This window comes from Coregonus lavaretus (genome assembly GCF_964263955.1).
Source record: "Coregonus lavaretus genome assembly, contig: HAP1_SCAFFOLD_731, whole genome shotgun sequence".
NCBI classification, from domain to species: Eukaryota; Metazoa; Chordata; class Actinopteri; order Salmoniformes; family Salmonidae; genus Coregonus; species Coregonus lavaretus.
Genome location: NW_028156703.1, coordinates 108,858 through 124,518, shown reverse-complemented (window position 1 = coordinate 124,518; position 15,661 = coordinate 108,858). Strand labels below are relative to the sequence as shown.

Genomic DNA, 15,661 nt, shown 5'->3' with positions numbered 1-15,661 from the left:
TGGGCACATCGACAGATTTTTCACCTAGTTGACTCGTGGATTCAAACCAGCGACCTTTCGGTTATTGTCCCGATGCTCTTAAACGCTAGGCTACCTGCCGCCCCATTACAATTACACTACAGCTACAGACGACAGCTGCTTAGCCAGAGGCGTTGGGTGATGAGTAGGGGATAACCTCAGAGGCCTCAATTGACAGACTGTTGTTCATATGAGATCGTAATGCACGCATAATTACATAATGACCTTCAGTTGGCTATAGTAGCTTATTCGGGCAAGAGATAGCCATATTAGACCAACATTGAAATCAGAATGAAAGACGTGCTGGAATGGAATAGAATAGAATGGAATAGAATAGAATAGAATAGAATAGGTTAAAATTAACTGTTGAAAGAAAGGGAGAGTGAGGAGGAAGCTGTTCTGACTCACTGTCTGGTTGCATTTTTTCCTTTTCCTGAATGGTCTATTGATAGATCAGTCCTGACAAGTATCTGTCTGTCCCTGTCTCACAGCTTGATCATATGCCTTAGAATGGAATAAATATAGGCTACTTTATACATTTCCCAGGGGGAATTAGTTTGATATAGGCTACCATGTATTTATCGGTTATAAAATAACATCATTAAATCATAACATTGTTACCTCAAAACATCATTAAATCATAACATTGTTACTTCAAAACATCATTAAATCATAACATTGTTATCTCAAAACATCATTAAATCATAACATTGTTACTTCAAAACATCATTAAATCATAACATTGTTACCTCAAAACATCATTAAATCCCCAGACTAAAATCACAACAAAGTCTGATGATTCAGCTTGATCCCTCACATTGATTTGACTGATTGATCCAATTCAATTGATTGATCAATTCCTTCGATCATTCATTACTATCTCTTCTAACGTAAAGGTTCCAAACTCACTTCAGACATGTGACCATCATTCTTTCTTCTGATATTAATTGGCAACATTTTAAATAATTTTCTATGAACTCCAATGCAATGATTTGGCCCAAAATAAATGTGTCTCATCAGTTACCTACTACCTATTTGTATGAATTTATTTATGTATTTATTCTTCATAAGCATTAACAGGACCAATGAAAATACAAGTAACATGATGCCTTAAAAACAAGTAGAAAGAGTCAAGACGTAAAGGTGAGGTGTGAAACCCAGGAGGCTACACCCCAACAGGCCTCTATACTGAGGATGTTCAGCACCACCTATATACCCAGAGCCCTGCTCTGAGAGGCCAGGGGCTGGTTCTGCTGCACTATTGGCACAAGGGAACAAGTGATCCAAGGTAAAGAGGTAAAAGGACAGAAGGCACACGTTTTTGGAAATGGAACTAAGCCCAAAATACATTAAGCTAAGTGAGGAGTTGGATGGGTGCCATTCAGCCGACTTGGGGCTCAAATCCTGTTTGGGTCTCCTCCACCATGAAGCAGAGGTGGTTGGTTTATTGCTGTGCATAGGCTAAGATGCATTCTAACAATAGAATAGAACAACTTTATTTTCCCATTGGGTAATGAACATCAGATATCATTGTTTTCTGCTTTGATTTGTTCAATTACCACAGTCAGTGTCTCAAACTGGTTCTTGGGGACCAACCGGGACCTTCCACACATTTGTTCAATTCCAAGCAAGCCCCCTCCTCCTTGAGATCTACCTGGTAGTTTACACAGGCTTTTGCTCCAGCCATACGACAACACACCTGCAGGAGGGTAGCTCCCTAGGAGGACGATTGGTCAACGCTCATTGCTCAACATCTTGATAATCACGTCGGTAATCGTGCTTTCAGTTTGGCTTCAGAATAACTGGATAATTGTTTTGTCCTGAAACAAGAAAAATGAAATAATATGAAAAGATGTATCTAAAATAGGTCTTAAAAAAGAGAGAGACAACCCCAGTCCTTGAGGGCATAAGTCCTGCTGGTTTTCATATCATCCCAGTATGTATTAACGATCAATTAATGTAATGGATTGGCTTGATAGTTTAAACACTGGTTGCCATGTTGAAATCAATCTCTGATTAAAATGTCAAGGATACAAATCCACAAACTAACCTCCTTTCAATGGATAGTTCACTCAAAAGTTATTCTGATCATTCTCCTCAAAAGATCACATTCTGTTCTGAAGATCTGCAGGTTTCAGTCTCAAATTAATTAGAAATATATGTAGCCACCATCTAACTCAAATGGTAACATGGTAATTATCCAACAGTGACTATTGAAATAATCTATAGACCTACCAACTCTAATACACTATACATTTTCTTACTACATATAAGGTCGAATACAAAACTGTAGTAAAATGAATTATTTTATTAGGAATATCCATCCCTTATGAGTGCAATGACTTGACAGGTGTTCACAGATCTGTATCTGTAGCCTAGTGTCCTATCTTAACCTTTCACCTGAGAAAGAAAGCTGTTTTATAATGTCTAAAAACATCTCCAATTGAACCTCTATATGTTAGCATACAAACCGTACCCATGTGTACTGCTGCACACACAGCCATCCATCCTCACCCAATGAACTTCTCTTTAAACTACTCTGAAACTTTTCTCAGCGGCTCTTTTCAAAGGCGTGGGTATGACAAGGCCTCCTTGTCGACCAATCACCAACGAGAAATCCGTAACGTGTGTAGAGCAGCGTCCAATCAGCAGTTTGGGAGGCTGTTTTGAACTGACCCGGCCGCTAGCCAATCAGGCCGTTCTCGTATTGAGCTAGCGCGAGGCTGTCTACATTAGGATAGAGAAGACAGGAGAAAGGCGAGACTGTAGGATTCCAGAAAACACACTGACTTGACTGCTGCTTAACAATACAGGTACGTTACTTGTTATAACAATAATAACATTACATTATTTTCTTACTACCACCCATTTGAATAATTTATAATATTTACTTGTGTTAAATGATATGATTATTTTAATCATTTGAAGTGAGATTATGTTATTGTTACGTATTTCTGTGGTATTTTAGTGCAATTATAGTTTAAATGTGTTTAGATGTTATTCATCTTGCAGTCAAATAGTATTTGATCATTTTTCTCCACATAATGTGTGATTTATTGGGTTATCGACAGAAATCTGCTGAAAATGGTCTCGATCTATTTTAATATTGTTTACACGGTCATTTACCATAAAGAAAATGAATATGTAACTGTTGTCTCGTGGACTCTGTTTTTTCCTGATTTTTAAAGTAACCAAAAGTTATTAAACTGTAATTTTCTGAGGCTTCTATTCCTCACGCATCGCTGCTGTGTGTAACACTGTGAATATGGCTGGCTATAGCCTGTCTACGAATAACACTGTCCTTCTATTGCGACCCCATTTCGATGTCATCTACATAAATAATCGTACATTTTCAGAATAAACGTTTGTTTTCCGCTGAACTCTTTTATCTCTATTCAACAATGTAAAGATAATGTGAATGTCATCGTCCAAAAGCTGTTTTTGAGATTTGTTATCGCCCTTAGTCAAATGATTGCTCTCACCATGTAGTAAAATGGCTGGCGATTTAAACCATTGAGGAGAGGCAGCGCTAACGCAGAGAAGGGACGGGAAATTGTTGGAGAAAAACAAATTACCTACGGACGAAAAATACTGCACTTTTTCGTTTTCCATTCGAAATGTTTATCTCTAACTTTCTGCATTAAAGGATTTTTATTTTACCCCTTTTTATTCATTTTCGCAACTTCTCGCTTTCAACAGGATGGCTGGCGCACTGTCTTTGTTACTGAGAGAGCAATGCACCAAGCGACAGTCAGGGGTATAACTTCAGAAAACAGTGAGATGTCACGAAATACGAAATGGCAGTTTTTATATTTTAACCCAAATAAAAAGAACAGTCTTTGTTTTATCTGACTACGTTGTTTTGTTTTTAATTAACGGTCACATTTAGTCGTTATAGCTCTTGGAACCGGAGGGGGGTGTGTATCGCTTTGTTACATAGTCAACCCCATAAGCCTTCCCCTCGCTCTACAGAAGCCATTTTATTCAATGGGAGCTCCAGCAAAGAACAGCAATCTCTCCTCGCCTGTATAGCAGCCACACTACCCAATACTAGGCGCTATGAACTGGGACTGAAAGCTACCGTACGGAGCGGCGAATTAAAAGCCGAAAAAGTAATAACATTTTTGGCAAAGTAAGATCGAAATAGGCAAGAAGGTGGAAAATAAACAGGAGTTTCTCTCATGAGGACGCATTTCACAAAATGGAAGATGAATAATTCGCGTTGATGACCTCTCTGTTTTTCTCTGTATGTGTAGTTGAAGATTCTCATTCTATCGCAACATTGTAACTAGAGTCGGAGCGCTCGCTATACTATAGCTTGTATGAAGAAAGTAGAGTTCGCGTTGCGTTGGATGCAATGGAGTAAAGTTTAGAGAGATAAAAAATATGAAAATAAAAGGCAGAAAATGGCTAATGACAAGGAGATGGGCGGTGGCGAGGGGAGAATATGGTGGGGGCTCCTTATTAGATTGAGATTTTAATGGGAGGTGTATTGTAAAAATGCTAATTTACTTTGTAGATTAGAATTCGATTATTTTCCAAAAATTTAATTTATATCTAAGTATGAATTCACATTCCTAAGAATGACATTTCTCAAATAGCCTAGTTAAATCATTTTAAGTATTTTTAAGAAATGAAAAGAAAAACCTTACACTTTGAATAATGTATTGGTATTCATTGACATTTACATAATTTAGCAGACGCTCTTATCCAAAGCGTATTCCATTGTAATTACATAATAAATACTTTGTACAACATAAAAACAAATCAAAAACAGACATTACAACAGCACACAGTCTCATAGCCACATTTCCTTAATTCCATCAAATTTCCTTAAATCCCAATGTTCCTTATTCTAAGACTCCTTGGCCAATCGGCCACGTCTTCTCCCGTGTCACAACTACAGAATGCAAATAATTAATTCCAACCAATTCTTATTGTAGAGCTAATTGGAATTCATTCTAATTCTAGAACTGATTCTTATTCTAGAACTCATTCTCCCTTGTTCCCTTCTATGGTTCCACCACCTACCATAATAATAATAATTTATTCACATTTTATAGCACTTTTCATTATAAAAAAAATCTCTAAGCGCTTTAAAGCAACACACAAAAAGACAAGCAATTTAGAAAACAACAACATCATTCATGAGTTATAAGGTAATGAGAGGGTTGTAAAGTTCATGGCTTGAGTGGTCTTTGGAGGGAGGTGGTCGAAGCACTGTGTCATCAAGGTGTCTTGCCGTTAATGTGAAGTTGACTATCACCAGATGTCAATGATGTTAAATGAATCTGTTGGGTGTTGTGTAATCAAATTTATGTCTGAATTAATTTGTCAATAAAGACCACAGTTAGTCTCCAACATGAATTGTGTTTGACTCTCCAGTTACAAATGACATCAAACATTTATTGAAATATTCATTAAAATGAACATGCCATGGTCAATGTGATAGATAGTATACAGATTCACTTTCCCAGAAGAAAATCAAACCACATCATTGAATTAACCCATTTCCATCTTCTCTCCACTCTCACCAGATACTGACCCAATCAACCAATTAACCAATCAACGAGTTCCAGACCGCTGCTAGACCCCGCCCAGTGACCAGGATGGCTAAAGGCACTCCAGGGAAGCCCAAAGGCAAGATGTCCTCCTACGCCTACTTCGTTCAGACCTGCCGTGAGGAGCACAAGAAGAAGACCCCTGAGATACCTGTCAACTTCTCTGAGTTCTCCAAGAAGTGCTCCGGAAGATGGAAGGTGAGAATGGATGGATGGATACTTTATTGATCCCTCAAGGAAAATTAATACAATTATTACTTAGTTATCATGATGAAGTTGATTGATTGATTGGTGACATATAATGTCCTTTATGAATAAATTCTTTTCACAGCTTATTTATTTACTATTTATTAATTGATGTACTTATTTATACATTTTATTTAGTTATAGAGATGAGATAATGGGGATGGTGAGATTAAGATTATTATCACAATATCCCCACCAGCATGCTGCATAGTGTACTTGGCCAATACATCACATCACACTACGCAGCCCGCGCAAATGGTTATTGCAACAGAGCTCAAGTTAATTGAATTGATTTTAACCAAATTCAATTCAATACATTTTTGGCTGCCAAATCTATTGTTCCCCTAAAGGACAAATGGGGTGGTAGCCTAAAGCTTCCAAGTCAAGAACGGCAAGTTATTTGTTAACTTGGAGCGGTTACATATTCCTTACTGCAGGTGGCGCAACAAGACCACATATCATGCTGACTTATATTAAATGACAATTAGGCGGCCTTACATAGACCTCTCTGTTTGAATCCTTTTTTCCGTATGGTACCTAACGAACACTGCCCATGTGTCCATCTGTACAAAGTCTATTGGTGGGTATGTTTTAAGTGGTGTAAATGTTGTGATTTTTTTTCAGACGATGTCTGGTAAGGAGAAGGGGAAGTTTGACGACATGGCGAAGCAGGATAAGGTGCGTTACGACAACGAGATGGTGCACTTCGCCCCTGGAGGCAAGAAGGGAAGGAAGAAGGACCCCAACGCACCAAAGAGGCCCTCGTACGTACCACACACACAGACTGACATATACATGGATGGAGTCATGCACAGACAGACACACAAATACACACACTCCATCACTCATGTTTTGTTTTTGGTAAGTGTATCAGTACATGAAAAATAAAAGGAGATCCTCACACTTGAGGAGCTCAGATACAATAATTTAATAACCTAATAACCAACGTTTGGACAGACAAGCTGTCTTCATCAGGGTATAATCAATACACACATCAGACATCACGACACAAATCATAATAATAAATATAATAATAATTCCTTCCTTTCTCCACAGCTCTGGTTTCTTCATCTTCTGTGGGGACCACCGGCCCAAGATCAAGGCCCAGCACCCCAGCCTGGGCATCGGGGACGTGGCCAAAAAACTGGGGGAGCAGTGGAACAACCTGACTGATGTCACCAAACAGCCCTACCTGATCAAGGCCAACAAACTCAAAGACAAATACCAGAAGGTAAACCAACTTACCTGTGTATTGTATCACACACACAAACACACACACGCATGCACACAAAAAGCCCTACCTGATCAACAAACTCAAACTCGCTCTCCCTATCTCTCTCTCTCTCCCTCTCTCCCCCCAGGACGTTGCTGACTATAAGTCCGGTAAAGGCAAGGTGGGAGTTCCGAACATGGCGATGGCCCCTAAACCCATGATGAAGAGTAATATGGATGACGATGACGATGAGGAAGATGAGGAGGAGGAGGATGAGGATGACGAGTAGATCGAATACGTTCTGTTTTGTGTTTTATGATGATGATGAAGTTAATGATGATTATTAAGTAATGCGTTTTTCTTTCCAGTTTGAAATGCGATTTGTAGGGTTAAGAAGAAACACAGGTGAAATTTGTATGTTCCTTAATGACATTGCTCCGCGCCCTGCCCCCCCCCCTCCCCCCCTTCTATTCTCTCCCTCCAACTCTTTGTTGTTTTGATGTTGTCACTATGTTGATTTTGTGTTAACTGCTTCTGTAAAGTTCTCTATGTACATTGTGTCAAGTTAAGATGTTGAGACTGTATGTTACTATGGCAACTGTGATTGAACTCAAAGCAGATCCCTAATAATCCCCCCCCCCCCCAACAGCTGTGTGTGTGTGCGCGCTCATGCTCACGTGTGTGTGTCACCAGCACTGTCCAGTGTCTTCCTCATAACCCTCCTAGCATTGTCTCTATAACAGGGTGTATATCAATTCAACAGAGAAGCATTTAAAACCAGTGGTAGCATTGCGGTATATATAAACACTTTTTTGTTTTTGGCGATACGTCCCAAATGACACCCTATTCCTTATACAGTGCACTACTTTTGACTAGGGCCTATAGGGAATCCCATAGAGCTCTGGTCAAAAGTAGTGCACTATATAGGGAATAGGGCGCCATTTGGGACTTTGCTTTAAAAAAAGGTGGTGTGTTGCTGTATATGGTTGACTTAGACTTTAGTCCATGTTTTTTTTCTCCAGTTTTTATTTTTATGACTATTTTTATTTTTCTGAGGCCTCCAGATGTAAGGTGATTTCTGATTGCACATATCTAGTAGGGTTGGTGTTGTTGAATATAGGTGGCTGTTTGTGTAGCTGTGTGTTGGTTGTTGCACCAGGAAGTGTTGCCATGGTGAAAATCTTAACTCCCAGTTCAACAGCCTCCCATGTAAACAAGCAGTGGTGGCCGGTTAGCTAGTGTATGCTGGCCAACAGTCATTTAATACTATGGTTTAGGGTCATTTCGTAACTTCCACTAAAGTCACATATTCACTTAGTCATGTATTGATGTCAATGGAGACAAAGTGAACATTTGACTTAAGTGAAAGTTAAGATTCGCACCTTTGAAACAGAGGAGGATGGAAACCATCCAACCAACAGTATATAATGGAAACTATAATTTCCTTTTTGGCTAAGTGCATTTTTACTATTAACCGTTCGTCGTTGTAAGATGTCTCACAGTGAAAAAAAAAAAACGACACAGTGAAAAAGCACGACTATTGAAGAAAATAAACCTGTACTTATCTGTATCTAAGATTTTTTCTTATTTGTATGTTTAGAAAAAGCTATGTTTGGAATTATTATTAAAGTATGACATTTTTACACATGGTGTTACGTATTAATGATTTTCATTTTGCTGCTTAAAAGTCTCACCGAATCCTTGTAAATTTGCTCCGCACTCATCTTGTCATGTGAAACCCCCCCAAACACATGTCATCATTACTAAACAAGATGTCTGAATATTATTATAACTAAAAGTAGATCTGCAATAAAGAGAACATCAATTTCCCATTGAACTCTTTACTTTACTCTTAGAATGATTGAACTCTTTACTTTACTCTTAGAATGATTGAACTCTTTACTTTACTCTTAGAATGATTGAACTCTTTACTTTACTCTTAGAATGATTGAACTCTTTACTTTACTCTTAGAATGATTGAACTCTTTACTTTACTCTTAGAATGATTGAACTCTTTACTTTACTCTTAGAATGATTGAACTCTTTACTTTACTCTTAGAATGATTGAACTTTTTACTTTAGTCTTAGAAAAATGATTGAACTCTGTACTCCTAGAATGATTGAACTCTTTCCTTTAGTCTTAGAAGAATGATTGAACTCTGTACTTTACTCCTAGAAGAATGATTGAACTCTTTACTCCTAGAATGATTGAACTCTTTACTTCAGTCTTAGAATAATTATTCATCTTGCTGGTCATTTACCTGACTTTGGCTCCATATCAACTCAACATAACATATCTGACTGACACACAACATAATATTCAAACAGATCATTGCTAATTAATCAATTAATTTACATTGAACCCCCCCCCCCCCCTTTGTTTTTACACTGCTGCTACTCACTGTTTATTATCTATGCATAGTCACTTTACCCCACCTACATGTACAAATTACCTCGACTAACCTGTACCCCCTGTATATAGCCTCGTTATTGTTACTTTTTATTTTATTTTTTACTTTATTTTATTTAGTAAGTATTTTCTTAACTCTATTTCTTGAACTGCACTGTTGGTTAAGGGCTCATAAGTTAAGCATTTCACAGTAAGGTACCTGTTGTTTTCGGCGTATGTGACAATATTTTTGTTGTTGTTGATATTTTGAAGCTATACATCGTTTACAAAGACTCAAGTGAAAAAACTAAATGATGGCACTTATACTTTAGGTCATGAAGGTTTTGTAAGCATTTATAAATGATCTTCAAGAATCAAGGGGTATCAATTGAAATACCTGTCGACCAGCAGGACATTTATTTAACCAAGGCCTGTCATGAGCCACAGCTTGAGACTATAGCTCCCTATAGGGTCCACAGATCTATTGCTAGGCAGTGTTGACACGTTTGGATAATGGTAATAATGGAAATATTACTAATAACGGGGTCTGCATTATATGAATGGTGTCTGCTGGATTACAAAGTGGTCATTAGAAGGCTGTTTTATATTAATTAGAGAGTGGGGGCACCTTGGTTCTCTCTCTAGGGTTAGGGTTCGGGTTGTGGTTGAGGTTTGGGTGGAACCAGGATGTGAAAATGAGGCTAGGGTTATGGTTAGGGTTGTGGTTGTGGTTGAGGCTGGAGTTGAACCGGGATGTGGACATGAACCCTAACCCTAACCCTAACCCTAGCTTCATGTCCACATCCCGCTTCAAGCCTAACCCTAGCTTCATGTTCACACCCCGCTTCAACCCTAACCCTAGCCTCAACCACAACCCTAACCCTAGCTTCATGTCCCCACCCCGCTTCAAGCCTAACCCTAGCCTCACCCACAACCCTAACCCTAGCTTCATGTCCACACCCCGCTTCAACCCTAACCCTAGCCTCACCCACAACCCTAACCCTAGCTTCATGTCCACACCCCGCTTCAACCCTAACCCTAGCCTCACCCACAACCCTAACCCTAGCTTCATGTCCACACCCCGCTTCAACCCTAACCCTAGGCTCAACCACAACCCTAACCCTAGCTTCATGTTCACACCCCGCTTCAACCCTAACCCTAGCCTCAACCACAACCCTAACCCTAGCTTCATGTTCACACCCCGCTTCAACCCTAACCCTAGCCTCAACCACAACCCTAACCCTAGCTTCATGTTCACACCCCGCTTCAACCCTAACCCTAGGCTCAACCACAACCCTAACCCTAGCTTCATGTTCACACCCCGCTTCAACCCTAACCCTAGCCTCAACCACAACCCTAACCCTAGCTTCATGTTCACACCCCGCTTCAACCCTAACCCTAGGCTGAACCACAACCCTAACCCTAGCTTCATGTCCCCACCCCGCTTCAAGCCTAACCCTAGCCTCAACCACAACCCTAACCCTAGCTTCATGTTCACACCCCGCTTCAACCCTAACCCTAGGCTCAACCACAACCCTAACCCTAGCTTCATGTCCACACCCCGCTTCAAGCCTAACCCTAACCTCAACCCTAACCCCAACCCTAGCTTCATGTCCCCACCCTGATTCCTCCTTATCTGTTACAAAAAGCCACACCCTCTACCAATTCTTTCTTTCTTCCATTGGTGGTCCCAAAGGCAAGGGCGGGCTGAGCCTATTTGTTGTCCATTCACAGCCTCTGCAGAGTCCCCAGCAACCGGACAAAAGCAGATAGTTATTTTTTTATTCTAGTCAAGTCCAGTCAAGACCAATATGTAGGGGATCTAGTTTCAGGCGTTTCTTTTATGCCTGCTAGCCTTTCACTGATGCTCATGATTCCGAAGAGCCGATTGGTCGAAGGCGGTGTCTGTCAGACGGGGAGGGCTCTGTATTTCGCTCACTGTCAAAGCTCGAGGGACGAAACGAAGGGTTCGTTTCCGTTTGTAGGCTGCGGAAACCGAGTTTCAGAGAGCTGCGCAAGCCGAACAGAGACGGATTGGAGATCCTACGACCGAGAGGAGGATAGAGGAGAGGACTGAGGAAGACCTATCGTCCAGATTTACACTAATATTACACTTGAATAGCACTGAAACCCAGGGCCTGTGAAGATGGGAGACAAGGCGGGCACAAGGTAAGGAGAAACTATCAGTCTTGGGTTGTTTTTGCCGTTTTATTTTTTCCGGTGGTGTTTGTGTCATTTTGGAAAATAGGCAATAGTAAGGATGAAAGGGTAGCCTGGTTTCGCATGCAGGGACATTCGAATGCAGAGACAGGGCAGGAAAGGCAAGCAGTACACTGGTCGACTTTCCCCAAGAAGCAAGCAGGGGGTTAGTTGAGATGAGTGGAGATGTCGTTGGTTCAGGGGAGAGAGATGGAGAGGAGAGAGAATTCTGAGTGCTGAACGATAACATATCATCAATATGCAAGCAAACTCGCACTTCACATTAGGCTACGGGCTTGTGTCGATACAGTTATCTAGAATGCAGAACACAGGGTCCATTTGTACCTGTCAAATTACGCGTAGGGAGGGGTTAGTCTATACTGTCGAAATTAACCTCAATCTGATTAATTCTAGCCTACTCCTGCTAGATTGCTAGTTCCCAACGCCAGACAGCCACAGATTGTATCAGGTTGAAACAAAATGATGAACTCGGCTACTGTAGCCACCAGCGACTTTATACATTGTTTATAAAAAATGATATCACTGTGTGCGGCAGCATCATTGTCACGGTTGTAACTCTCTTAAATCAAGAGGTAACGTTAGCCTACTGTGTTAGCTTACCGAAGCCACCGAATCATGGCATGGTGACACCCCCGACTATGACGTGGGTTTGACGTATAGTTTAATTCTAATGCACGCACAAATGTGGTAGTGGGGGTAGGTCAAGCCTTGGAATTTAATGTGATCTGAGAGAGAACAATGGGATCCATATGAAATAGTCTCTCTCTCCCTCCCCCCTCCCTCCCTCTCTCTCTCTCTCTCTCTCTCTCTCTCAATTCAATTCAATTCAATTCAAGGGGCTTTATTGGCATGGGAAACATATGTTTACATTGCCAAAGCAAGTGAAATGGATAAACAAAAGTGAAATAAACAATAAAAAGTGAAGAGTAAATATTACACTCACACAAGTTCCAAAATAATAAAGACATTTCAAATGTCATATTATGTCTATATACAGTGTTGTAACGATGTGCAAATAGTTAAAGTTCTCTCTCTCGCACTCTCGCTCTCTGTATGAAATACATTAAACCTTGTTTTATTTTTTGAGGAAGAAAAACAAATAAAGCTTTTTCATGTTTCTTTTTCTCTCTGTCTGCGTGTGTGCAGGACAAGTACTCAAAATAAGGATGGGCATTTGAAGTAATTTCACTATTTGAATAATATAATGATTTTGGAGGGGGATATTCGGAATGCCAAAAAACTCGTTTTTTTGCTAACTTTGTTTAAACTTTGACACTTGCTTGCTGTGCAGCCTGCAAGACTAGGGAGAGATGGTGCGCGCTGCAGCAGGGCAGTGGCCGGTGGTGTGTGACGTGACGGAGAGAAAAAGTAGCCACTGACTATGCTAGTTAGACAAACTGGTAAATAGGTTATCTAGCATCCCATCTGGCAGTGCATGCCTGTCTTTACTGCATCAAATCGATGTAAAGAAGCAAACTAAAATAGCCAGGTGTTAGCTAGCCAGTTAGCTAGGCTAGTTGAGGATATTCTGCTGCGCTCCCCGTCCCAGGGTCGGCGTTATGGGCGGGCCTTAGGGGGCCAGGCCCGCCTTACCGTAACTCCTTGCCCGTCCAAATAAAATATTGAAATATTTATCATTTATTTGACCGAGACGCGCGACGACAGAAACACTCAATCTCAGTTAAAGCATCCGAGCGAGCGAAACAGTGCCCCTCTGTCTCAGTATGTGTAGACCATGTATCTGATGCTGTCTGGACCAAAAGAGTATGGCATGTCATACTATTTCTGGCCAGACAGCATCAAATACATGGGCTACATATTGAGGGGTGCTGTTTCGCTCGCGCGGGTGCTTTCTCCGTTGATATAATTTCAGCAGAGAAGTGGCGAGAAGTGGCGAAGCGAGAGGGCTCACTTTTGCCAAAATCTGTCCAGAATAAACCCAATGTGTTTCAATGGGAATAATATGCTAACCTAAGCTTTTCGCCTGCCTTCCCACCTTCGGGACAAAGACTCCCATTGTTAGGGTGGAGACATGAGAATCTCGTCATTATATGCAAATGTCTAGTTTCAGCCTCTTGCGAATTGGAACTGTTAGGATGCTGGATTGCCCTAAAGTACATTTATGTTTCGCAAAATAATATAATTACTCCTGTCTAAATACAATCATTCAAAAATACTTCACCAGGGAGCATGCCTTAGTCACATAGGATCATTAGCTTCTTAATTGTTTTTGCTGTGGATTGTTTCAAATCACAAGCCTATGCCTATTTGGGAAGCCCGCAATTTGGGTAGTGCGCGGGGCAGTAGGTCTAGCTGATTGAGTTGCGACTGTCAGTGAAAGTGTCTAAAATATGTGTGACAATAATGTGTCTAGAGTATAATTTAAAATGTTTAATCAAGAAGAAGGGGAGGGGTGTGAGGCAAATACAGTATATGGTGCGTTGTCTTAACTCACCACGTACACCACTAATAAGCTGAGTTTCTCAGCCACTTTTTTCTTCACCTCACACAAGTAAACAATATCCGTCTTTTTAACATCAGTATTTGAAAAAAATCTTTCCAACACTCCCGGCCTCGATAATCACCAAGTCTCGGTGTGAAAGAGCAAAATATCATGATCTGATGATCCCATATATCCAGTGGAAACGTCATAAAAAACAGCTTTTGGTCCCGAGCTCACTGGCACAGGAAAATTTGAGGGCCCAGAATAGGCTAATTGTTAGTCTACACTGTTGTATGTTTGTTAGCGACAGATTTGGGACAGACCCTGTGATGATTTGATACGTGTTGAACTTCACTAGCAATAGCTCAAGTCAAGACAGATAGAAAGGGAGGTAGACAGGCGGAGGAGAGAGATAAATGTGAATGAAAGAACCAGAATTTTAACAGGATATTTTCCACTGTTTTTATTTCTCGGATTTAGGCCTATGTATTTTACTTATTTGACGATGGAAGTTACACTACATTACCAAAAGTACAGTTGAAGTCGGAAGTTTACATACACTTAGGTTGGAGTCATTAAAACTCGTTTTTCAACAACTCCACACATTTCTTGTTAACAAACTATAGTTTTGGCAAGTCGGTTAGGACATCTACTTTGTGCATGACACAAGTCATTTTTCCAACAATTGTTTACAGACAGATTATTTCACTTATAATTCACTGTATCACAATTCCAGTGGGTCAGAAGTGTACATACACTAAGTTGACTGCGCCTTTAAACAGCTTGGAAAATTCCAGAAAATGATGTAATGGCTTGAGAAGCTTCTGATGGGCTAATTGACATCATTTGAGTCAATTGGAAGTGTACCTGTGGATGTATTTCAATGCCTACCTTCAAACTCAGTGCCTCTTTGCTTGACATCATGGGAAAATCCAAAGAAATCAGCCAAGACCTCAGAAAAAAATTGTAGACCTCCACAAGTCTGGTTCATCCTTTGGAGCAATTTCCAAACGCCTGAAGGTACCACGTTCATCTGTACAAACAATAGTACGCAAGTATAAACACCATGGGACCACGCAGCCGTCATACCGCTCAGGAAGGAGACGCGCTCTGTCTCCTAGAGATGAACATACTTTGGTGCGAAAAGTGCAACTCAATCCCAGAACAACAGCAAAGGACCTTGTGAAGATGCTGGAGGAAACAGGTACAAAAGTATCTATATCCACAGTAAAACTAATCCTATATCGACATAACCTGAAAGGCCGCTCAGCAAGGAAGAAGCCACTGCTCCAAAACCGCCATAAAAAGGCCAGACTACGTTTTGCAACTGCACATGGGGACAAAGATCGTACTTTTTGGAGAAATGTCCTCTGCTCTGATGAAACAAAAATAGAACTGTTTGGCCATAATGACCATCGTTATGTTTGGAGGAAAAAGGGGGGATGCTTGCAAGCCGAAGAACACCATCCCAACCGTGAAGCACGGGGGTGGCAGCATCATGTTGTGGATATATTGAAGCAACATCTCAAGACATCAGTCAGGAAGTTAAAGCTTGGTCGCAAATGGGTCTT

The 15,661-nt window shown here is 40.6% G+C and overlaps 1 protein-coding gene and 1 pseudogene across 2 annotated transcripts in view; both read left to right on the top strand.

The window, feature by feature from the left end:
* The first annotated feature begins 2,752 nt into the window (after positions 1–2,752).
* LOC311126066 (high mobility group protein B3-like) lies at positions 2,753–8,683 on the top strand. The gene is made up of 5 exons (XM_084200088.1): positions 2,753–2,831; positions 5,556–5,777; positions 6,450–6,589; positions 6,882–7,056; positions 7,187–8,683. The coding sequence occupies exons 2-5, from the start codon at positions 5,628–5,630 to the stop codon at positions 7,325–7,327; spliced, it is 606 nt and encodes a 201-aa protein (XP_084056214.1). The 5' UTR covers positions 2,753–2,831; positions 5,556–5,627; the 3' UTR covers positions 7,328–8,683.
* A 2,890-nt stretch (positions 8,684–11,573) lies between these two features.
* The window catches only part of LOC311126060 (arrestin red cell-like), a 13,439-nt pseudogene continuing 9,351 nt past the window's right edge, over positions 11,574–15,661 (top strand). The window contains exon 1 of the transcript in view: positions 11,574–11,596. The product of the transcript in view is annotated as an arrestin red cell-like (transcript). The remainder of the gene's footprint in view (positions 11,597–15,661) is intronic.